We start from the raw sequence: 24,881 nt of genomic DNA, 5'->3' as shown, positions 1-24,881 counted from the left end.
GTGCACGTCACATACCCTCTGCAGGAACTTTAACTTAGGTCCTTTACTTAGGTCTTTTAACTTAGAGTGTAGGTTTCATATACTCTGTAGGAAGTTTTGCCATTTAACTAAATGTGTAGGTCACATACCCTCTGTAGGAACCCGGTCATTTAACTTAGTTTGTAGGTTTCATATACCTCTGTAGGAACTTTGCCATTTAACTAAATGTGTAGGGTCACATGCCCTCTGCAGAAACCCTGTCCTCAAAATCTAACCTATGGGTTAGATACCTCATACAGTAACAAGATTGTTAAAAGTAAGCATGTGTTACATACCCTCTGCTGGAGCACTGGCTATATCTTCTTTCATAAAGCGAGTCATGTCATTGTGTAGAACAACACTGTCCAAGGCCCAGCCTTTGTGAGCTCGAGTAATCTCTTGTCGCATGGCAGTCAGGAAGCCCTGGCAGAGAGAGAAAGAGTAACGGGAAGGACATGAGTATTGTAACTAGGAGATGAATATTGAACTAACCCATCAACCATACATACACTGATCACACTTGCTCTAAGATCCTCCTCCTCTTATTAATCATACAATGAATTTATAATACAAACAGAAAGAACGGTGAAAACACAGGTAACTACCTGAGGATTGAAGAAGCCAGTCATCCAAAAGACCATAGGTCTTCCCTCGTAACACCACTCACTGAACTGTGTGTTCCTTTCAATCAATTCAGTGAACCAGAAACCAAGAGTAGTCGATTCCCAAGACACCTGAAGGAGAGGAGAAGCCGAGTCAGACAGTTATTGGAAATATTGTAAGAGAATCAGGTGAAAGTTTGGAAGTTGAGGGGAGAGGGTGGGGGGTAGGAGGGGTGGCAAGATTTGATTTGCAGGTGGAGTGGTGAGAGGAGGAAGTTGGGGGCAGCAAAAACCCTAAAATACACTTTGTGTGACCACTTCCACTCATGAGGATTGTACTACCATTGGCTAACTTTATAGATGTGAAAAACACCTCACTCCATCACTTATATTACAAAATGACATAACAAAGTGCATTCCTTCCTTACCTTCTCCCATAGCCTGGGTACCCTAGCATCATACATATTGTCCAGAGCATCTTTTAAGTTTTCGCTCATGATGATGGTACCGTCGATGGCTAACTTGAGATCTGACAGGGTCTGACGGACGACAGTGATGACCCGTTGCATCCTGTCGATCTCCTGCCTCAGGAAGATGTTGAGAGGCATCAACGCACCCATCTTCTGTAGCCGGGCCTTCACCTCGTGACTGATGTAGTCCGCGGGGAGCTTCTCCAACATCTCGTCGGCTAGACGATAGACTGCCGCCTCTCTGGTCTCACCACCTCCACCACCGCTATCTTTAGGCTGAATGTTCAGAATCGTATCTAAGATCTAAACATGGACAGAAGAAATAAATTCTGTCAATGATAACAGATGCATGAGAGAAAACAAATCAATCTGTATTCATCGATGGGTTTATGAAACATCCACTTATTGTGATCAGTATCAGGCTTCACCTTGATCACAATCAAAGCCATGCATCAAAGCAAAGCTAAACAAAATACTTGTTTTTAGGTCAGTTGTACCCCTGGCAAATTGGTTGAAAATGTTTGGTAGATTATGCAAGGAGAGTGATTACAACATATAGATTTACCAGTAAAGAATGAAATTGTTTTCATTCTGGGAGGGGAATGTTCCCGTGGGGCAGGGGAGGGGGGGTTGGGTATAGCTACAACAGCTAAACAAACCATGTGATATACATCATGTCCACATACCAAACATTTTACTAAAATGTTGTATTCAGGAATAAAATTGAACCTTGAAACAGGTTTGTGTTTTGCTTTGAATTACTACTCACCTCTTTAGACATATTAGTCTGATAGGTGATGTCAGCATTAGGGTGAAGTCCAAATGCCTCAGGGGAATCCACCAGAGGAAGGTTTTCAATGGCAGCCCGGTAGTCCTCGACAGTACGGCACTTTGGAATAGAATAACCTACAAGATGGGAAGACAAAATTGGAAGCAATGATTTAATCTAGCAAAGGGGAAACAAAATGTAACAATGATTCATCAGGAGACGTGGGGCAAAACATCAACAGAACAGTATTTTAAAATTATTGTTGCATTTTATAAATCCATATAAGACTATATAAGATCATATAAGACTATAACTCATATAATAGCAATGGTAAGCTATATTCACTTAATATTGTCATTTATAAATCCAATCACATGATTGCACTAGAACTTTTACCTGGTATAACCACTGACTGATAATCTAATTAAACAGTCTGTCCAGGTACTAAACCAGCTCATACTTTAGAGTGAAGTCATTACCTGTATAAAACTTGAACTTGTCGCTGAACATATCTTCGGAGAACCAGACTTTAGAGTATGTGTTCAAGAGACGTTTATCATAGTCATCTGTGACTCGTCCACCATACTGAACCTCTCCCAGCATGTATCGGACTGTACCCCATGACACACCCTGAATAGAAAAGCATGAATCAGTAAATGTGAGTCAGTCAGGTAACTATATGATAGGATACCCATGACACATCCTGAATAGAAAAGTATGAATCAGTAAATGTGAGTCAGTAAATGAATATGATAGGATACCCATCACACTCCCTGAGTACAAACATTTGAATCAGCCCAATGTTTCACATATTCCAGGATTTTCTAGCATATCAGAACCAAATGTTTCAAATTTTTTCATATATAAATCAAACTCTTTCAGATTGGTGTTTTTTTTTCAGAACCATTTTGTAAGGGGATTTGACCAGCATCACTTTGAATACAAACAGCAAAGATTTGATAGTAACTTGGCTGTTAAGTATACAGCTTCAAGTTAAAAACACATTTGTTTTTTGCAGAAATTAGCAGAAGACACCATCTTTAAAGGATGTGAAGACTCGCGCAAAAGGAATGTCTAATGCCGGTAATCTGACCTAGTTTCGAATGAGGTGTAACAGAAGTGTTAGACACCACCATCGATCCCAGAAAATACGCACACAGCTTGCTACCTTCGGTAATTAGACACTAGTGTACAGTCAGTACATACAGCTGTGGTCAATACCCACAGCACAGTGTACAAACGATACAGCGATGGACATCTCAGGTCCAGCCAAAGATAACAAGGTATCACGTTTCATTACTGTCTGCATTTTGTAGCGAAAAACAGAAAACTTCACTTGCAAGCAACGGAAAGTTAACTTTTTCAGAGGGCGGCACGCGGTTTGGGGCGAGTCTTCAATGCCTTTCAACATGGAGGACACACTGTGATACAACAGAATGGATATCTTACTAGGACCTACCTTCTTAATATCCATATCATCCAAGTGGTTATTGACAAACTGAACACTAGCAGTGAAGTCAGCCTGGTTAAACTCATAGGGTATGTTCCAGCCTAGAGCACCAAATTTCCTACGTTCCTGGACTGTTGTATGTAGGAAGGCAACACCATAGAGAATGGGCTTCCATTGTGGTAGGTTGGATACGTCAAGTTGTTCCTGTCAACGAGGAAGGATCATGAAGAAAAATTTTAAAATTTCAAAGTTGTTCTAGCTATCACATATGGACCACACATACATTAATATGATGTATAAATTAGAACATATCTGATGAATCAGTATCGTAACTAGTATTGATATAGCTCGTTTGCCACACAAATACAAAACCAAGGTATTTTAGGTTCAGGGTTAATGAATGTACCTGTGTGATGCCAGCGTAGGTCCTCTTGAGACCAGCCTTGATCCCCTGAGGAGGTTCATTGGTGAATTTAATAGATGACTGCAGGAGGTTGATGGGGAACTTATTGTGTACTTCAGTAGTGATCCACATACGGAAACTACTGTGAGGATTATCAGCCGTGACCACCTGAGAAGAACAGAAATGTACTCAATCAAATGGTGTGAGAGAGGGAGGGATAGTGTGGGTGGGATAGTGTGGGTGGAGAGGGACAGATAGTGTGGGTGGGGGAGGGTGAGTGGGGGATGGATAGTGTGAGTGGGAGGGAGGGTGTGAGTGGGGAGAGATAGTGTGAGTGGGAGGGAGGGTGTGAGTGGGGGATGGGAGGGGGTGGGAAACATGTGTAGCATATATAACTAAAAGTCATTATTACCAGACATACCAATAATTTGTAAAATATTACAAGCATTAACACTCTTGTTACATTATGATGAAATGCATAAAATCCTTCCATGAGAAAAGAGACGTCCGTCCTCAAGATTTTGGTGAACGTTCAATTAATCCTGGGCCTGGAAGTGATATTAAAAGGTAAGACTTACACTGTCTAACATTTCATCCATGAAGTCCAAGCCGAGATGACAATTCTGTAGAAGAACCCATCCTCCTTCCGCCATGGATCCACTAATGAGCCTCCTGGCATGGACCTCTTGCCCCTGGCCCATACTAATGGCACGGCATCCTGTCAAGAAACAAAACATTCCATATATGAAGCATAAGTTGCGACTAATGGAAACTAACTACAATAATCCAGTTAGAATCCCTAATCCTTTACCTCATACCGAACGAAATAACATTTTGCCGTTTAATCCAACCCTTTAACTGCTGGTAAAAATTTCAGTTATTTCACATATGACATTTGATAAACAGATAATGAAGTATTATTTGGTTAAACGACTTACTGATGCTCATTTTCTTGGCCACTAGCTCTATAGCCGCTGTGGGGTCTGATCCCATGGACAGGAAACAGATCATGGGTGTTTTAACGTTACTCTCCTCCCACATGCTCTCAAGGTTGAGAATGACACCCTCAGCATACTGTTGAAATAAATCAAAGGAGACAAATATTAAAAATTAAGTTTCATTATTAAAACCAAGTAAGTAGCAACAATGCTCATTCAGGAATCAGTAACATCCACGATCATTCCTAAAATCAGCAAATTTGCACAAATTGAGGGAACACTTTACAAATTGGCAAAATACATGTTGCAGAAATATTGGAATATTTTCAGCTTATCAATACATTCTCTGGTGTTAAGATTACAACAGAGAGAAAGGAAACTTAATGTAACTGATAGAAAATAATGACCAATTTGAGTAATTTTGTGGTTAAAAAAAAGTAAGAAATTAAATTTCGATTTCAATCTGGTAGAGAAGGCTTTGAGTCATAATTGCAAAAACCAATGACTGAAATGTTAAAAGAAAGTAGAACAAGAAAGTAGAATCATGAATTATTATATCAAGTAATTATACCAGCAGGGGGATCAGGGGTACTCGTTTTGCTATCTGGGGGTACTCACCCGAGGTCCGATAGCTTCAGCTATGTACTTCCTGGCCTGTGGAATGGTCCTGTCGGGTACGAAGGATCGGATGAGGAGAAGTTTACGGAAGACATCTAGAGATGCAGAGTACCCATCGGGGATGATAGCTTCCTCGGGGGCATCTTCATCAAACCAATGCTTCCAGGCTTTGTCATTACGACTGATCTGACCCAGTAACTGGGAGAACTGAGGAAGGCTGCTCAACTGAACCAGGTTCAACCAGGTGATGTCAAAAATCCACTTCTTGGGTTTGGGTTCGACAGAGTTCATGTCGAGAGCAGCACCACCTGAAGGAGGACGAAAGAATAAAGCGGAATGATGAGAGACGCCATGCCACCTGATTAAGAAAGAAAACTATATGCAGCATGAGAGAAAGCGGTTACACCAACTGGGTAAAAAAATAATAGCAATGTACAGGGTGAGACACACCATGGTTACACCGCTTGGGTAAGAAATCATAATAATAAAAAATGGTGAGAGACATCATGGGCTCACTACTGAGTAAGGAATAAGCACAAATGCAGTGGGTGATGCATGGGAGAAACTCCCCTGTGTAACACTGTTTTTACTGGGTGATGAGTAGGACAGACACTATGGTAACACCAACTGTAAAGGAAATTTTTCTGTTATGATTTCAAGCCAAAACAGACTACAGTTTGAGATAGTTTCTGAGTGCTTGCTGATAAGTAAATACCACAAATAATGCTCTTAATTTTAGGACAAAGCACTGCTTGTGCTTCATTCATCCACCGTGATAGCAGAGAGAACTCACCTTTGATGAGTATCTGAAATTCCTCATGTTTAACTTTGCCTCCCTGAAGGTCAATCTTGAGGGCCAAAAGCAGAGTAAAGAGGAACTTGTGGTTCTCATAGAGACCACGACAGGTGTACTTGAAGACTTCAAATGTCAAGAAGTCAATGATGTTAACAATGCGCTTGGAGGTGATGGGACTCTTCTGAGATCTGCAAGAGAAAACATGGATTAAGGACATTATTTAATCCTCTACAATCTGATTGATTAGCTGCAGCAGAAATAAATAATCTTGACAATATATCAAATGAGAAACAATAGGTTGATCAAACAAATGAAACAATGGAGGCTTTTGTCATACAGATGAATAAAACAATGTAGATCTAAATATAACAATGACTCCTATGAGTTATACCTTGCCATGGAGAGGTCAAAGATTCCCAGGAATTGCTTCAGGGATGTTTGATACATCACATTCACCACACTCATTTCTACAATCAGGAAATATAGAGCGCTGCCTCTGGTCGCAACTGGAAAAAAAGACAAAAATATCATGAGTGTTGAGTCTTTAACCCTGCAAAATATATATCACAGATCATCACCAAAGAGGTTTAGTACTTAAACATCTGATCCTTTGTTCCCGTGCAAAGAAAAAGTGCAGGGTGAGGTATGCCCTAAATCAGCTGCTATAGATTAACATTATCCCTAGGTTTAGTTGAGGCCAGGCCACACTCATAAAGCTCAGTGGATTATTCAACTAACAGTACATCTCAGTGCCTGACTGACTCACTGACTGCAATGCTGCATCACATAGTGTAGCCTAATAGTTAGGATACTTATCATCATGTTGCATACCTGGTCTGAATTCTTCTCTGGCAGTGTTGATACGTATCTCTGTCTCTGCTGCTACTGTGAGTTTCTCGCTGACTTCTTCAGCAGTAGTTTTAGTGACCTGTAGTACCTCTATGAGGGACTCATCTTCCACCAGAGACCCCTCAGTACTGGTCAGTCTATACAGCAGGTTATCCTCTAACTCCTGCATCTTTCTCTTATTAGCTGTCACTTCTTCCATCAGCTTTGTCCTCTCTGATTCAAGTTCCTGAAATATACATAAACACAAAACAAACTTTATTAGTTTGAAGCTAAACAACCAAAAACATCTTACATCTTATATATGTCCAGTGGATCCAAGGATTTGTACTCCTAGTATGGCATAAGTAGGTGATTTGCATACTGCAAACATACAGGTATATCTATTGGCACTAGAAAGTGAGTAATCACAAGTATCTTAGCTTTTGTGAGTTCTGTCATTATAAAAGTTTTGCTACTGGACTAGTAGATAATTTACTGAGGGCAGTAAACATCAACTAACAATGACATGGCAGTCTAGTAGATAATTCACTGAGGGCAGTAAACGTCAACTACCAATGGCATGGCATTCTAGTAGATAATTTACTGAGGGCAGTAAACATCAACTAACAATGACATGGCAATGTTTTTACCAGACACCCAATAGCAGCCACCTACACATGCAACATGACAACCTAACTCGTTAACCATATTTGCTCTTAACCAAAATAACAAAACTTAAGGAATTTTACTCGCTAAATTCCCCATGACACTAATCTCTGCTATCTTTGAAGTTGCAATCTACTTCATAATTACTAAATTAACCTTAATAACAACTTTCTTAAATTTTCATCTTTGATATTCTTCACTATTACATAATTCAGCCGATCAAGCAGGTACGATCTCACCGTTCCCAACTAGAAGAGATTTCAGACTGACCTGTTTTTCAGTGAGGATGACAAGCCCCAGTAATTGGTCCTCTAATCCCTTCATGGTGACAGTGAAGTCAATGATACTGGTCCTTGCGCTAATCTCCGGGGTGTAAGCTGGATTAGCCAGCTTGGTGGTGATATACAGACGGAATTCACCCATCACATCACACTCCTTATCTCCTACTTTCACCTGGAAAAGTAAAAATAGAAAATATTGATGGTCTATTTTCTGCATTTCTAGTATAGATGTTCATATAGACTGCCCTCAATGTTTATAGCCCAGGAGAGAGGTAATATTGAGTTAATCCACTAGATAAAGAAACTATTTAGTGCTGGCTATAAACACTGCAGACCATATCTTGAGTGACATGATGCTTAATTATTACTTTATAATGCTTATAATAGTCATATATGACAGACAAACAGTGTAAACGGATGCAATGACATCGCCGTGGAATTTATATTTAAAAAAAAAAAGATCAAATAATGTTTTACCTTCAACGTTGATCCGGACTTGATGAAATTTTTCTCCAGTACATTATCAAGAGCTGGATCCAATTCTTCTCCGACATCTTCGATAAGCAGCGGTCTTCCAAGGGATAGACTGTCCTCAAGATGGGTGCGGAAATACTTGTGGTTTAAAGATGTGATCTGAAGAGAGACGAAAATTGGCTTTATACAAATAAGGTTCCTAGCATTTATTTATATGGTGGTATGACTAATACCTGGCTCTATGGTTCAAGGAATCTTTCCAATGTTAGATCCATTGCAAGACACATTATTTATCGAGCAAACTTTTGAAAACTTTATTACATACATATACATTAAACTTGTTATACCAGGGCTGGTCTGGGCTTGTTTTCAGTAAATTATCACATTGGTCAACTTTTCACTGTAATCACTGGTGGACTGATCAACATTTTTTTGAGCCAAAAAGTCCAAAAATATTTCTTAAATTGATCAATCATAATAAATTTCACATGTCAGAGGTCAAGGAACTTTCCAAACCCTAACAGAAAGCCTCATTTAACCTGCATTGAAGCTTATAAGCTAATGGTCTTCATGAGACAACAGGTTCACTCCTGGCAGGGTGATAGCTTTTTCAACTATAATCATTCATATATGATTTATCTGTTATACAGAAACACCTTACACAAAGGGGGATTGTACTAAACACATCAGATGAAGTAAATAACCAAATCACCACACAGTCAGTGTCTTTAACTAATTAATTACTACTAATTACAACTAATTTACTAATACTGTACCTGTAGTTCATTGGCCGCCTCCTTGCTGGTAATCCAAGCCTTACCCTGTCCCTGGGGATCTACTAGTAGTGGATATCTACTGGCTTTAGTAACGATGATACCATTCTGTACAGAGAGCTCATCGTTAGGCAGTCCCTGGAGATTCCACTCACCCACCGTAGTCGGATCACTTAACATGGTAGTCACGTTCACATCCTATAGTAGGAGATGAGAGCAGTATGGGTATTATACAATGTATCTGGCACCTCACAAATCAAGGGTGGGGGGGGGGTATAAGTGGTCCTTCCAAAATCATTATTCATGAGAAACAAATGCAACATATTTTAATCAACTAAACTGGACAGAAGTACCTTGCCCCTGGTATTGATCGCACTTACATCTTAGAAATGAATTCTTATGAATAAAATTCATGATTAATACCCAAATAATGAACTGGATATGAATAAACCATGGCAGATGGGACTGACATCATATCTTCCATTTATCTTTTGCCCAAACTTCCTGTTTTTAAATTCACTGAAAAGACAAGTAAGGAGCATAGGAGGGAAAGACTACAGTTGTAGAAAGTAAGATGGGGGGGGGGTTGTAGGGTGCAGGCAGTTGGTGGGGGTGGGGGTTGGGGGGTAGTTATAAATACTTACATCACTATAAGGAATCTTATTATGATGCATCTCTCTCTTCCAACTCTTCAGAATCAAGTTACGGAACTCTTGGTTGAATGGACCAGAGTAGGATAGGAAACCAGTCGCCAACAGGACATCTCCAACCAGTCTATGAACAAATAAAGCAAGTTACAGCAAATGCAGTTTATTGACTCAAGTCATATTCTATGGAAATTAACAAACAAAATCTCCTTCCTTAAAAGTTATCCATGTTGATCACAATTATTGTCACATAAAAGTATGCTTATCCAAAACACTTTCCTAGGGATTCTAACTGGTATGCTTATCCAAAACACTTTTCTAACGATTCTAACAGGTATGCTTATCCAAAACACTTTTCTAAGGATTCTAACTGGTATGCTTATCCAAAACACTTTCCTAGGGATTCTAACTGGTATGCTTATCCAAAACACTTTCCTAGGGATTCTAACTGGTATGCTTTCCAAAACACTTTTCTAACGGGTATGCTAATCCAAAACACTTTTCTAAGGATTCTAACTGGTATGCTTATCCAAAACACTTTCCTAGGGATTCTAACTGGTATGCTTATCCAAAACACTTTCCTAGGGATTCTAACTGGTATGCTTATCCAAAACACTTTTCTAAGGATTCTAACTGGTATGCTTATCCAAAACACTTTTCTAAGGATTCTAACTGGTATGCTTATCCAAACCACTTTCCTAGGATTCTAACTGGTATGCTTATCCAAAACACTTTCTCAGGGATTCTAACTGGTATGCTTATCCAAAACACTTTTTTAAGGATTCATATGCTTATCCAAAACACTTTCCCAGGGATTCTAACTAGTTTGCATATCCAAAACACTCTCTTAGAGATTCTAATTAGTATGCTTATCTAAAACAGTTTCCTAATGATTCAGTATGCTTATCCAAAACACTTTCATAAGGATTCTAACTGGTATGCTTATCCAAAACACTTTTCTAAGGATTCTAACTGGTATGCTTATCCTATCCAAAACACTTTTCTAAGGATTCTAACTGGTATGTTTATCCAAAACACTTTTCTAAGGATTAAGTATGCTTATCCAAAACACTTTCCCAGGGATTCTAACTAGTATGCTTATCCAAAACACTTTCCCAGGGATTCTAACTAGTTTGCTTATCCAAAACACTCTCCTAGAGATTCTAATTAGTATGCTTATCCAAAACAGTTTCATAATGATTCAGTATGCTTATCCAAAACACTTTCCTAGGGATTCAAACTATCTAAATTATTCACAGACATGAAAAGTTTAAACTACACCAGCACTTGCTCAGTGAGGATGAATGTGCTCAGGTTAACAGTCAAATAGGTTTTAAAGTTTCACCACAGATCTTAAAATTGAGTCTGTCTAGAATATATTTGGAAAATAACTAAACAACTGTAGTATAACAGCTTATGATCTTGTAATCAAACCCATTGACTATTTTCTGTTGACAATAGGATAATTGAAGCAACTATACTTTACACAGGTGAGTGATGTCTAATATAATACAACAATGTTTCTTAGCTCATAGAGCAAGCAACATCTGTCTTCTGTCTATTATATTTAATCGCTGCATTTGTACCTATTGATTTGGTCTTGGAACCTCTTGCTGGCCTCAGTCCAACGTACTTTCTCTCCCCCAAGTCCCTGGATGAGAGTAGTAGCGTTGTTCATTTTACGGCGACAGCTATCAGCATCCTCTAGCAGTGCCTGTTAGACAAACAACAGAGTGAAATTCAACGCTGCTACAATAACAGAATAATAAACAGTAAAGGAAAATGACAGCTACATGCCTGCAATCAAAACACCAGAATTGACGATTCCAATGACAATAATGCACTCACAAGAATATCACATAAATGACAGCAAGCTGATTCGTAAAACTGATGCATTAAGATGCCTGAGCAAACACAAGTGAACCTTTATAAGAATCCAGGTGACTAGGTCATCCTTAACTTGACTGTAAGAGTGCTAGAGTAAGGCAATCAGTGCAATAAGTTTGTATTTGGCTGCTCTACATGTGGGAGGTATTACAGAATACAAATCTCCAGCTATGAGAATACAAATCCTCAGCTTACAGATTTGTTTCCTTGAAATTATTTTCCTCTAGATCTAAGAATAATACGGCACAGAGCAAAGTAAGCAATCCAGATGATAACTGTCACAGAAAAGCAAACCCTTTGTTAAGTACTCAAGGGGGTAGAGCATAGATTGAGTGAGGATGATGGTACCTGTTTCTCTCCTATAGCTGCATCATACTGGGCCTGTACAACATCTAACTCCTTCTGCTTCTCATCAAGCTGGGCTTGTGCAGCTTGCAAACTCACTTGAGCTTTCCCAAGGCGGTTTTCTTGAACAGCCAAATTAGCCTGGCGGAGGAAATTTAAGGAACAGTGAGAAGAAATATCAGACACTGACGGATGAACACAACAACATAGAGCTGTGGCACTGAGTACAATATCCGCAAATTGCGGAAAGAACTTTACAAATATTAAATATGATAAACTTCTTTATAACTGATATCACAGCCATAGCATCAGCTTGTGTGATTAACTCACCCATTAAGTGGGTGACACTTCTTTAATAATACCCATAGAACACTGCAATAACATTTTCTCATGCAATTAAACTTTACCTTACATATATTAAAAGTTCTTTAAATACCAAAGAAACATATGCAATAGCATGAGCTCATACCAAATGACTTACCTTAAGAGGTAACACTTCTTTATTAATACCAAAGAAGACAGCCATAGCATTAGTCCAGGCGCAGAGACCAGCCACATCACCACAGACCTTCTTGGCTGATTCTAGAGTGTAGTCTTCCATTCTCATATATGGATACAGTAACTCCACTGTTTCCTCATTAATAGTGTCCTACGTACAAAACAAAATTAAAAGAACGTAATTCACTTAATAGCCAATAGTGAAGCAAGTTTTCTCCCTGCATAAATAACCACGAGCGATTCCATAAGGATCCTCCGTATTTTGCCTATAATTTCAGCAAGTTTTTCAATGTGCCCCCTCCCCCTCCTCCTCCATCTGGCTTCAGCTCTGACACCCCTACAAGTGGTGTGACTATTTTTCAGTCTTCCATCCATATTTGGATCAATACTTCTTTCATCCCTCCCTAACTCCCCCCCCCCCCCCCCTCTTCCAGTGATTCATTGCACATACCTTTTGAAAGGTCAAGAGCCCTTGCAGGAACTGAGCCCCACCCATCAGCTTGAGACCTTCCTGCCAGCTGGGCTTTGGAGAGGGTCTCTCGGGGTCCATGGTGATGGGGTCTATTCTCCGTTGGAAGAGCAGGAGACAACAGTCCATGATTCTCATGATGAGATGAGGAGGTTTAGCCAGTTTCTTAACAGTAGAGATGTGAGCTGGTTTAATGGTATTTAAGGCTCTCTCAGCTTCATCCAGAGCAGGTTTGGCAGCGGCTAACTTCTCCAGCGCAATCTTTTTGTCACCCTGTCATTTAAAACAAATGTCTCCCTTTAAAATTCAAATTTTATCTAAACAAAATATCGTGCAGTGTAACCCTCACATTGATTCATTGCTGTACCCACATACTTGCACAGATGAACTTAACATTAAAGTAATTACATATTTGAATACTTACATTAACGTAATTATGTACTTGTTTACGTCTAATTACAAGCATATATACATATAACTGCATACGTCAAATTTCATACTTGTAGACATATACTTTGATTAATGTAATCACACATTTGTATAAATATACTTACATGAAATATAACTATTATACTTGTAAAATTAATATAATTAATATACTTGTATACATATACTTACATGAATGTAATTACATACTTGAATACATATACTTACATTAATGTAATTACATACTAATATACATCTACTTCCATTCATGTAACTACATACTTGAAGACATATACTTACATTAATATAATTACATCCTTGTATACTTATACTAACATTAATATAATAACATACTTGTGTACATATACTTACATTAATGTAGTTACATACTTGGGTACATATAATTACATTAATATACTTATCTACATCTACTTCCATTAATGTAACTACATCCTTGTGTACATATACTTAGATTAATATAATATCATCTTTGTATACATATAGTTACATTAATATAGTTACATCTTTGTTTACATAAACTTACATTAATATAATTATATACTGTTATACATATACTTACATTAATCTCATCCACAATTGCCTGGGCTTTGTCCTTGACTTTCTGGACCTGAGCTTTGACCTTCTCTGCTGCTTGAGCACTGACAGTCACCGTTGCTAACACTTGATCTGCTCTCTTTGAGGCAATAGCCAACTCTTTCTCCTTTACCTGAAGTTCCTTACTCAGTTCATTGACAGACACAGTAGCCTCCACAAGCTTAGCCAAACCTGGAAATAAACAGAAAAAAATCTTACAAACCTGACAATGTTGAAGTATTATAAACCATTATGTTATCATATCAGTAAACTGATACTTATGAGGGAGGGCCTGACATTCTGATCCTAGCAGGATCTTCTTCATATTTTACCTACACAGACATTATGCAATACATAAAGCACTTTGCTAACAGTTTCTTCTCTCTTTGAACGGATACTTATGAGGGAAGGCCTGACATTCTGATCCTAGCAGGATCTTCTTCATGTTAACCTACAATGACATTTTGCAATACATACAACAGTTTGCTAGTAGTTTCTTCTCTCTTTAAGCTGATAGTTATGAGGACCTGACATTCTAATCCTAGCAGGATCTTCTTCATATTTACCTACACAGACATTATGCAATACATAAAGCAGTTTGCTAATACTTTCTCTACTCTTTTTAAGCTGATAGTTATGAGGACCTGACATTCTAATCCTAGCAGGATCTTCTTCATATTAACCTACACAGACATTTTGCAATACATACAGCAGTTTCTTCTCTCTTTAAACTGATACTTCCTGAAACAGAAGCCAATCGTGAGACCCGTCTCTTACCTGTCTTCATCCTCTCTGCCAACACTCCGATTGAATCCTTCTTTTCCTGATAAATGGTCTTGTAGCCTTCCAGGAAGGAAAGATAGGATTTAGGGGTGACATGGGTCTGCCTTCTGAACCTCTGAAAGTATTCTACACAAGTCTCAGCCACCATATCCTGTCAAAGGAAAGTCAATTGGAAAGTAGATTGTGACCTGCCAGGTTATTATTAGCTATAATAATATTAATAACATTTGATTTTATATAGCGCTTTATCCCAGCGATAGGTCTCAAAGCGCTTTACAGACGTTATATTATCCCCTGATCAATGATAACTTGTCCCAGAGACAATCCCTCCAGTCTGCAGCAGTTATATACTGGGCCCAATGACAGGTTACCTCACAGGTACCCATCTAACCCCTGGGTGGAGAGAGGCAAGTGAGATAAAGCATCTTGCCAAAGGACACAACGTTATGAAATAGGCAGCTATCCCTCAATAATGAGAACTATCAGCCACTAATGAATACAGCACACCAGTAGGTATGTGTACTCGGTTAATTGTTTAATAATAAATGTAGAGTAAATTTGGCAGCCCACTCACCTGAAACACACCCATGACACCTACAACGCTCTTCTTGACCTGATCCGTGCACACAATATCAAAATTTGACAAGAAATGATGAGAGACAGCCACTAATGCATCTTTTGGCCAACGGCTGAACCAATCCATCGTACATCCAGAAAACAGACCGGGGAACTTCAACGATCTGTTACGGAACTTCTCTCCGACCTGTAAGTATAGAATATAGTCAGCAAATTAAAAACCAATACAGTTCACAAAGAAAATTGGAACAGAAAAAACTTTTCAAAGAAGAAGGGATTGCATACTAGTACTGTATCCTCCAGTTGAGATATTATTACAATCAAAGGTAAAATGAGTGAAGTCTTCATTCATGAGAGGTAAAGTAAGAAGATTTATAATTTCACTGTCCAGGGTTCCAAAAGTGGTACATTTTAATTTTACATTTTCAATTCACAGTCAAAGATATTGACTATTATAATACATGGCAAGGATTAAAATATGGATACATTTGTGAGAAAAGAAACTGGACTTTTGCAAATGGTATTGTTGGCGTTGTGTGCTGTGACCCAGTTTATGTCATATATTCCTTCTTCGTTTTTAAGAATAGCTACAAATTGAGGAGTAAGTATGAATGTCAATTTTTTGTGACAAAGTAACAATATAATTGTGAAAGAAGATATATGGCAGGCAAAGGAAAAACACAGTGTCGTAGGAAGGTACTTTTGAGTGGGGGGGGCTGAAGACTGATGGCCGGCCTGGGGGAGGGGTCTGCATTTCCAGGTGGCCTCAGATGCAATTTGGTGCAATATAGCACACTTCAACACCCACTCCATTTTGTAAATAATTTTGCATTTTCACCTGGCCTTAGATGCAATTTGGTGCTCCAAATAAGATTTCTTTCTGCCAAAATGTTCTGAGTAAAATGACAAATGTTGTTATCATTTATTGAGAAATGAAAAAGGGGTTTTCTGACTTGCGAAGCGGGGGGCGGAATGATACTTCCGCCCCCCCATATTATTCACTGGGGGGGCTGGTGCCCCCTGGTTCCTAAGCCCTTGGAAACACATATGCAATACTCTGTTTTTATATTCTTACATCATGCACTTACTGCAAAACTAACAGAACTCTCATATCATCTGTTGAAAAATGTTTGGAAACTTACAGTAATGGTAACATAGATAGTTATGTATAGGAGCTGTCCTGTATAGAGTATAATGTTATGTATATACTAGGGTATTGTATTGTATTTATACTTACAGGAGAAAAGCACAGGACAACATGGAGGTTAGTCTTAGCCCTAGAGAGGAAATACTCATATAGGTTTTCATTGGTTGGTGGTCGTCGTGGAAACTCCTTCTTCATGACTGGAATGAGCTCTCCGTTTATCTCATCGATCTCATCACGAGCAAAGAGGTTGGAGACCTGAACAGAATGATCAAAACAACGAGATGAAGAATTAGATACATAACGAAGATAAACAACAGGAGACAGAACTGATCGGTAACTGGTGTAACCAGGGAAGGGTAAAGAGAATAGGCTGGCAATCTGCTAAACTGTCAGTACGTTGAGGGGAAGAAATGGTCTATCTTTTAGTTTCATAACAACAACACAAAGCAAACCTCTTGCCATTATGTAAACTGTTACATGAGCTATGACTGAATTCAATTGTGGTACTACTGTTGTATAATGACAATATGACTACTAGTTGAAACCACACAATGATCTTGAAGCAAGCCCTAGCTTAAATGGTCATGAAGAGTTAATAAGGATGCCAGCCAGGGCTTAAATGGTCATGAATGGTTGATAAGGTTACCAGGCTGCTTCAAGTAGTTAGTCAAGTGTTTACCTCTCCGGATGCTAAGACATTGTTCATGTACTCCAGAAAGCCTTCATCTTTAATTTCATTGTCAGTGAAAATAAACGTGATGCCCTGGCCCTGCTGGCCAGCTGTACGGTAGAGATACTTCAAGTCGTCCATCAGATTGCTAGAATTGTAAGATCTGAAGGCAAGAGATATCATAAAGGTAAGGACCTACAGATAAAATACAGGATCAGGTCTAACATTAGTATTGTGGAAGTAAAGAAATAAAGCTTTAAAATTCAAACATCAAAGTAACAAAGAGAGCCAAAACAAAATCCTTTTCTGAAGTTTGGGAAAAGCAAATATATATAAGTAAGAAAAATTCTTTACATTTCTTCCCTGCAAGAAAGATACACATCATATGCAAGAACAAGAAATTTTGTATCAATGAATCACTTGTTGACTCAAGAACCCTTTACAGGGGGGGGGGACCTACCTCGTCAGTGTAATTTGGAAAATTTTGTATCCAGCGATGAAGGAGGCTAATCTGGTTAAACTCTGCTTGCCAGATCCCCCAACACCAACCAAAAGGGCATTGCCTCTCGGGGTACGGATAATACGAGAAATCTTTACCAAGTGGACCATAGCATCCTGTAAAGGGATAGAAGATATACTATCAAGTAATGCACGAATGTTACTCTCTGTTCACAGTATATTACTATGCATGTAGTAACATCAAATACTGACCAACAACTATCTTTAATAAGCTGCCTCAATGGCTAGCTTGATTTGGAATAAGTCACATGTTTTCAAACTAAAGTTCCAAGAGAACAGTATACAATTGTCAATGCTGGAGCGATCTGGTTATGTACTGTAACACAACAGAGCATGGAATCCACCATCTTAAGCTTTACATCTCCCTTACTGTACTGCACCTTACAGATGTCTGACATCATACAACTTTATATCATTCTAACTTATAGTATACTGGGGAAACAAGAAACAAACAAAAAACAGTCAAATTCTGGCATTAACCATGGTCATCATCCCGTCTCTAATAACTGATAGTTTCTGAAGAAACATTAGTTTACAGGTCTTATTGAATCAGACAGTATACAGTGTAGAAGAGTGTATTAAGCTGCAATGAATAGTGTGGTGTCCTATAAGTATCTTCAGAGGATACCAGAAAGGATACTTGTTTCTCCTCGATACTTTCAACCACCTTCATCATTAATAACTCTACCAGTTATAACATCCTCTAAATAGATGTCTCTCAAGCTCACTTCTGTTCATTAAGTCTCCATCAACCGAATAATGCATCCTTGATTCATAATACACAGCCTGCATCTCTATAGCAACAAAATACTACATTTGAACCGTATTCACAATAAAGCAAGCAGTAGTAATAAAATGCTACATACATTGAAGAAGACCAGATCCATGGTAGCTCCTCTTACAGTCTCGTTATACATTTGTTGAAACATGATCAGTCTATTGTTGAGGTGATCGTAACCCTCGATCGGCTCGTATATCTTCGGAGCTTCAAAATCGGCATCGTCTGGCTCTTCACCTAATGACAATGGAGAGAAGGGAATTTAAAACTGATTGAGTAAACATTCCATCCTACCCTAATGACAAAGAAAACTGTAGGATACAGAGCAACTGATAGCAGCTTGAGATCAGATCGTTTTTGCTGTCATCAACTAATACAGAGAGTCCTCATATTATGTTTGGTTTCTATAAAACACCAGCAATATTAGATGTTTACTCTCAATCCTGAAGTGTCAGTAATTCACAAATGTAAGTTCATGTTTTGCCTGTTATATGTTCTTAATAAGTAATGGAATACAGCTCAAGGAGAGGGGTGAGGGAGGAAGGGGAGGAAGGACGGGGAGGGAGGGAGGAGGGGGAGGGAGGAGGGGGTGGGGGAGGTTACCTGTTGCTTCAGGAGCATCTCTAAGAAAGTCTACAAAGTAAGGATCTTTAGGAATCTGCTCTGCCAAGGCAGTACCAAGGTCTTCTTCTATTGTCTAGAAACAAAAAAAGAAAAGGATTTTTTTAACCTTAACAGCAGGTAGTGTCATATCCGCAATCAATTACTGAATAAGCAACGCAATAATAAATACAAATAAACCTTTAGTACAATGGCCTCCATCAAGAGTCAAGATACCACAGAAATTCCACACACAATTACTAGAGATTAACTACTACAAGGATGTTATGTGATATTAATCTCACCTGCTGGAGCATGACCTCAAACCAAACCTCATCTTGGAGTTTGTAAACAGCTACATTCACTACAGGGTTACATTCATGTCAGCTACCACACAGATACATTCATTTGCATGAGTCTTACTACCACACAAAGGTCCTAGGTGTAACAAACCTCACCTTTTTGAGCATGACCTCAAACCAATCTTTGTCTTCCTGGTTGGTGAACCTGTCGGCTATGACACGGCTACATTCGTGTTTCCATAATGCCAGCATTACTGTGTCATTTGTAACCACGTCACTCAGTGTGTTCAGCATTCCCTGTCATTGAAGCAAAAACAGAAACTATGAAAATAAATTCAAAAACTGGGAATGAATATTCTTGGTATCCTATTTTATATTCATTGTGTTCATCAAGCTTACCATAACGTTTGCATCCTGAAACGCTTAGTCAAAGAACTTTTGACTTTAATTAATAATCTGTTGGTAAACACTATAGACAAACCAAACAGGCTGATGCTTTTGTTTTGCTTATTCACATCTTTAGTTAAATATTATTACATTTACATTCCTCTGTAAACTAAAAGTTAAGATTTAAAAGAAACTTTCAGAGTTGATTATTTTCTCTTTGACTTCAGTTCTTAATAGCTACTCTAGGAAAAATCCTACTTGTATTGCTGTATCTGTATGTAGGCTGCCCTTACCTGCCAAATTCGACTGAGATCTCTCAAGTTGAAGATGTAATGGAACTTAGCCGGGGTTGGTAACATCTTTATCTTGGTCCTTTGCCAGAGTTTACGGGTACAGGAAACCAAACCACTGGCAAGCTGGCAAACCTCTTCAGGGAAACCTCTCTCCTATTACAATAAACAATCATATCAACATTGCAGAAACTTATGACGAAAAAGAAAGAAAAGAAAACCCTTCATTAATGTTCATTGCCATGTCTTTAGAGTGTTTGTACTGTGAAGGTTGTTGTTTGATTACCATCTGTTCTATCTGTGGTGCTATGGATGATTAAATGCAAGATACACACTGAAACTATGATGCAGTTTATAGCTGACACTTGTACAGCTCTGTAAATAACAACAGATCAACAGAATAACAACAGATCTGTAATAAACAACAAATTTACGCTTTTATTCTACTATCTTTAAGCATGAACTTCTGTAAGATTGTTGCAAAAACAAAATCCAAAAAAAAAAAGGAAAATTCTATGCCCAAATATGAAAATATCATAGAGTAATCAAAGTGTTACTGAAAAGAACATAAAATGGTTAGGTATCTTTTCAAAAAGGGATTTCCCGCAAAAGTATCTGTTATATATTTGTTCCTTTTTGAATGCTCTGGGAATCCCTTCAAATAAAATCCAATATACAAAAATATCACAGAAGATAAGATACAGCGAGCTACCTCGATCACAGAACATTAACTTCTCAAAATATATCTTTGGGTAAACTGTGAAGAAGGTTTTTAGTTTTAATATTCTAACTAATGATGAAATGTTTCTCTCACCTGGCAGTAGTGGCCCTCTGCTACTGTGCTGAAGATTTTATCAATAGATGTATTGGATGGCAGGGTACAGTTAAAGACATTGAACTGTCTCTTAAGACGTTCAGGGATGTCATTCCTGCCTCCTCCAGGCTGGATCATGGCTGCTAGGAACTGAATGTCCACAATGTTTGTGAATTCTCCTGGTTTCTCCAGACTGTAGAATCCTTTCATTGCCATGTGTTGTCTGACAATTTCATTCGTGATCTACAAGTGCAAAGAGAACGCTAATATGGTAATCAAAAGAAATCTTTTGTGGTTGTCATCTGTGTACACCTTATGACTAGACTAGTGTAGCATTGCGGATAGCATTACCTTATCCTAAACACCCTGACAAGAGAGGCAATGTAAAATTATGAGTTAATATTCTAGTATTACTCAATCACCTCATTCATTGATAGTTTCTTAATATGGCTTCCTGTCTATGCCAGGAGTACTATATCAATATGGAATATAGATATCATGAATTAATATGCGAGTATCATTACTCAATCACCTCATTCATTGATAGTAACTTAATATGGCTTCCTGTCTATGCCAGGAGTACTATATCAATATGGAATATAGATATCATGAATTAATATGCGAGTATCATTACTCAATCACCTCATTCATTGATAGTAACTTAATATGGATTTCTGTCTATGCCAGGAGTACTATATCAATATGGAATATAGATATCATGAGTTAATATGTGAGTATCATTACTCAAGTCCCTCATTCATTGATAGTAACTTAATATGGATTCCTGTCAAATGCCAGGAGTACTATATCAATGTGGAATATAGATATCATGAGTTAATATGTGAGTATCATTACTCAATCACCTCATTCATTGATAGTAACTTAATATGGCTTCCTGTCTATGCCAGGAGTACTATATCAATATGGAATATAGATATCATGAGATAATATGTGAGCATCATTACTCAATCACCTCATTCATTGATAGTAACTTAATATGGCTTCCTGTGTATGTCAGGAGTACTAAATCAATATGGAATATAGATATCATGAGTTAATGTGTGAGTATCATTACTTAATCACCTCATTCATTAATAGTAACTTAATATGGCTCACTGTCTATGTCAGTAGTACTATATCAATATGGAATATAGATATCATGAGTTAATATGTGAGTATCATTACTCAATCCCCTCTTTTGTCAATGATAACCACATAAATATCATGATTTAATCCCCAGCTATCATTACCTGATCACCCCATTCATTGATAACAGGCATGTTGATGTCATCTATAAAGATGGTCATACTCTTGCCAGCAGGAGGTCCATATGTTGTACCAACCCTCTTATCCACATAGCTCTCAATGGTACGCTATAAGAGAGATTAAATAAATGGAAATAAATGTTTTTATCTTCCTATGTTTTTGTAGGAATCATAAAACAAACTATCATTTTATTCTGAAAATATGATATTAAGAAAAATACACAACATGAATATTAGCTCTCAATGCTACGCTATAAAAGAGATTAAATATATGGAAATAACTGTTGTCATCTTCCTATGGTTTTGTAGGAATAATCAAAAAAAAGAAATATTAAAACTATATCATATTATTCTGAAAATATGATTTTAAGAAAAATACACAACATGATTTTAGCTCTTGATGGTACATTATAAAAGAGATTAAATAAATGGAAATAAATGTTTTCATCGTCCTATGCTTTTGTAGGAGTCATAAAAAAATTTAAAAAAAAAAAACCATATCATTTTATTCTGAAAATATAATTTTAAGAAAATATACACAAAATGATTTTTAGCTCTCGATGTTATGTTATAAAAGAAATTAAATGAATCGAAATGAATGTTTTCATCTTCCTATGTTTTTGTAGGAATAATAAAAAATATATATATATATATATATATATATATATATATATATATATATATATATATATATATAAACTATATCATTTCATTATGATAAAATATGATTTTAAGAAAAATTCACAGCATGATTTTATTGCTCTATTTGTATTCTACAGTATTAAACAACCTGTAATGCAGGACATGATGGGGGAGGCATTAACAAGAGGTCCAATCTGTGAATGAGTATGCAAGCTTACCTGGTACATGTTAGGAGTGGTAGCAGATGAAAAGTTAAATCCCTTGAAGAGATGTTGTTCTGGGTCATACTTTTGGCAATAGCCTTGAATAACAACAGTCTTTGCAGTACCTTGCTCACCTGTATAATAGATACAAGCATTATGTATGAGAATAGCAATGCAATAAAGATATCAGTAAAGTCACCAAGGAAGTGAAAGATTATATCTGTCATTGTAAAATAGTAACATCTCGTGATTCAGACACTGTTCTGGACAAAGAGAAATAACAAGCATTGTTATTTTTTTAGCTTTGAAACAATTCTCTGCAATGTATCTAAGAATTAAATCTATTACAAAACTAGCCTCGTCAGTGAATTGATTTCTGCCAAGTGGTGTCATGTCAATGAATCTTTTACTGAGAATTCTATTAAATATTCACTGAATTCTGTTTAACATTCGGTGAAGGATTTTTGTCTGTTTTATCAATATGAACATCAAACTGGATTGACCCCAGCCCCCCCCACCCCCCATTCTACTAGTACTGCAATCCATACTAGAGTTAAGGATTTGTTATGTCTAAGCATATATTTAAAGACATCTTACCAATAAGCAGAGCTGCCTTGTTCTGTTTTGAGATGGTTGAAATCAAGAAATCTGTTCTGGCATTGTCAACATTCGGAACCAAAATGGTCGCATAGTCTGGAGTGGAATCCTTGGGATACACATAGTCCAGAACCTGACGAAGGATAATATTGTACCCAAGAAAAATATATATATAAAGATCTGTTATCTCCAATACTATCAAACCAATGTCAATAATTTAGAAATATATCTACCATTTCATTTATCATCAGATCATAAGAACTGTGTTCTTTTATTAAAGTATAAATAAAACATAACATTTTTGAAGGAAAAAAAAATTGTGTACCTCAAATCCACAAACCACCGGTGGATGCAATACTAAGTACCACAATTATTTGTCCTAACCATTGATTACGCTGAATAAAGTTGCAGGTTCTTTATCATATTTGACTACAAACATATATATTTGGTTTCATATGGCATCTTTGGCTACAACAGAAGGATAAGAATGTTCAAGCTATTAACTTAACTGAACAGTGCTGTTTTTACTCATCGTAATGTACTTCAGGTAACCATTACATGAACATATTCACATGTGTGTATTTTACAACTCAATCATGATAAAGTCAAGGAATACATACCTTCTCCTTCCAATGAACCCACTGTCCATTATCATCTACCATATATTCAAAGATGGTATCCTGACTACTGGCATCGATCCGTGGTAGATCAAGGGTGCCATCCGCTTTCATCTGCTCCTCAAGCTGTTTAAAGTAAAAATTAACATATTTCATCATAATAATGATGAACACTCGTAATGTGTCGGTATCCGTCAAAAAATTTTGCTCGTGTGGCAGTGAAACAACAGTGTGAAAGGGCAAAGCAAGGAACAGACAAAGAATAAGATAACAAAAGGAAAACGTCAATTAGAAGTCGTTGAGTTCTAGTAACAGATGAGTTTTCAGAGTTGATATGACGGACACAAGAGTAGGAGGAGAGAGCTTGATGGATTCCACTAATTTGTACCAACAATGTGGAGTAGCAGACGCAAGACAGCAGTTTGCCCAGGATATGGTTGTGGACTTTACCGTGAAAGCAAGTTTATTCGGAGAGCACAATCCACAAGGTGCATTATAAGGCTGTAATAGCTCTGATAAATATCTTGGTGATAAACGGACAATTTAAGGATGAAGTTTCATCTCATAAAGATGTAACAATTGTTGTTTTGAGAAATCAAAATTGTTTCATTCAAGGAAGTTAAGCTGTGCGAGTTGCTTCAGGAACGAAATTTGCTAAAGGTCTAGAAATGTCCTTACAGTCGATTTATGTACTGTACATCCTTTACATATTATCAGGTACGACATAGACAGATCTTCC

General features: G+C 37.6%; 1 protein-coding gene across 2 annotated transcripts in view; it reads right to left on the bottom strand.

Moving 5' to 3' along the window:
- LOC139963043 (dynein axonemal heavy chain 5-like) overlaps window positions 1–24,881 on the bottom strand; it is a 63,589-nt gene that overhangs the window by 1,858 nt on the left and 36,850 nt on the right. For both annotated transcript variants that reach the window (XM_071963503.1, XM_071963504.1), the window contains 36 exons: window positions 24,146–24,268; window positions 23,526–23,658; window positions 22,944–23,062; window positions 22,069–22,191; window positions 20,819–21,061; window positions 20,008–20,160; window positions 19,484–19,624; window positions 19,029–19,122; window positions 18,514–18,662; window positions 17,589–17,743; window positions 17,138–17,291; window positions 16,549–16,713; window positions 15,310–15,498; window positions 14,730–14,886; window positions 13,939–14,144; window positions 12,915–13,205; window positions 12,447–12,614; window positions 11,969–12,106; window positions 11,320–11,447; window positions 9,731–9,860; window positions 9,090–9,284; window positions 8,317–8,472; window positions 7,829–8,011; window positions 6,896–7,139; window positions 6,456–6,570; window positions 6,062–6,252; window positions 5,269–5,576; window positions 4,651–4,786; window positions 4,291–4,430; window positions 3,716–3,880; window positions 3,319–3,513; window positions 2,339–2,489; window positions 1,860–1,996; window positions 1,049–1,393; window positions 624–752; window positions 315–441 (listed from right to left, as the gene is read on the bottom strand). In XM_071963503.1, the coding sequence (XP_071819604.1) occupies window positions 315–441; window positions 624–752; window positions 1,049–1,393; window positions 1,860–1,996; window positions 2,339–2,489; window positions 3,319–3,513; window positions 3,716–3,880; window positions 4,291–4,430; window positions 4,651–4,786; window positions 5,269–5,576; window positions 6,062–6,252; window positions 6,456–6,570; window positions 6,896–7,139; window positions 7,829–8,011; window positions 8,317–8,472; window positions 9,090–9,284; window positions 9,731–9,860; window positions 11,320–11,447; window positions 11,969–12,106; window positions 12,447–12,614; window positions 12,915–13,205; window positions 13,939–14,144; window positions 14,730–14,886; window positions 15,310–15,498; window positions 16,549–16,713; window positions 17,138–17,291; window positions 17,589–17,743; window positions 18,514–18,662; window positions 19,029–19,122; window positions 19,484–19,624; window positions 20,008–20,160; window positions 20,819–21,061; window positions 22,069–22,191; window positions 22,944–23,062; window positions 23,526–23,658; window positions 24,146–24,268 (6,076 nt within the window). The remainder of the gene's footprint in view (window positions 1–314; window positions 442–623; window positions 753–1,048; window positions 1,394–1,859; window positions 1,997–2,338; window positions 2,490–3,318; window positions 3,514–3,715; window positions 3,881–4,290; window positions 4,431–4,650; window positions 4,787–5,268; window positions 5,577–6,061; window positions 6,253–6,455; window positions 6,571–6,895; window positions 7,140–7,828; window positions 8,012–8,316; window positions 8,473–9,089; window positions 9,285–9,730; window positions 9,861–11,319; window positions 11,448–11,968; window positions 12,107–12,446; window positions 12,615–12,914; window positions 13,206–13,938; window positions 14,145–14,729; window positions 14,887–15,309; window positions 15,499–16,548; window positions 16,714–17,137; window positions 17,292–17,588; window positions 17,744–18,513; window positions 18,663–19,028; window positions 19,123–19,483; window positions 19,625–20,007; window positions 20,161–20,818; window positions 21,062–22,068; window positions 22,192–22,943; window positions 23,063–23,525; window positions 23,659–24,145; window positions 24,269–24,881) is intronic.

Source organism: Apostichopus japonicus, chromosome 21 (genome assembly GCF_037975245.1).
Source record: "Apostichopus japonicus isolate 1M-3 chromosome 21, ASM3797524v1, whole genome shotgun sequence".
Lineage (NCBI taxonomy): Eukaryota > Metazoa > Echinodermata > Holothuroidea > Aspidochirotida > Stichopodidae > Apostichopus > Apostichopus japonicus.
This window is presented reverse-complemented; position numbering and strand designations above follow the sequence as displayed.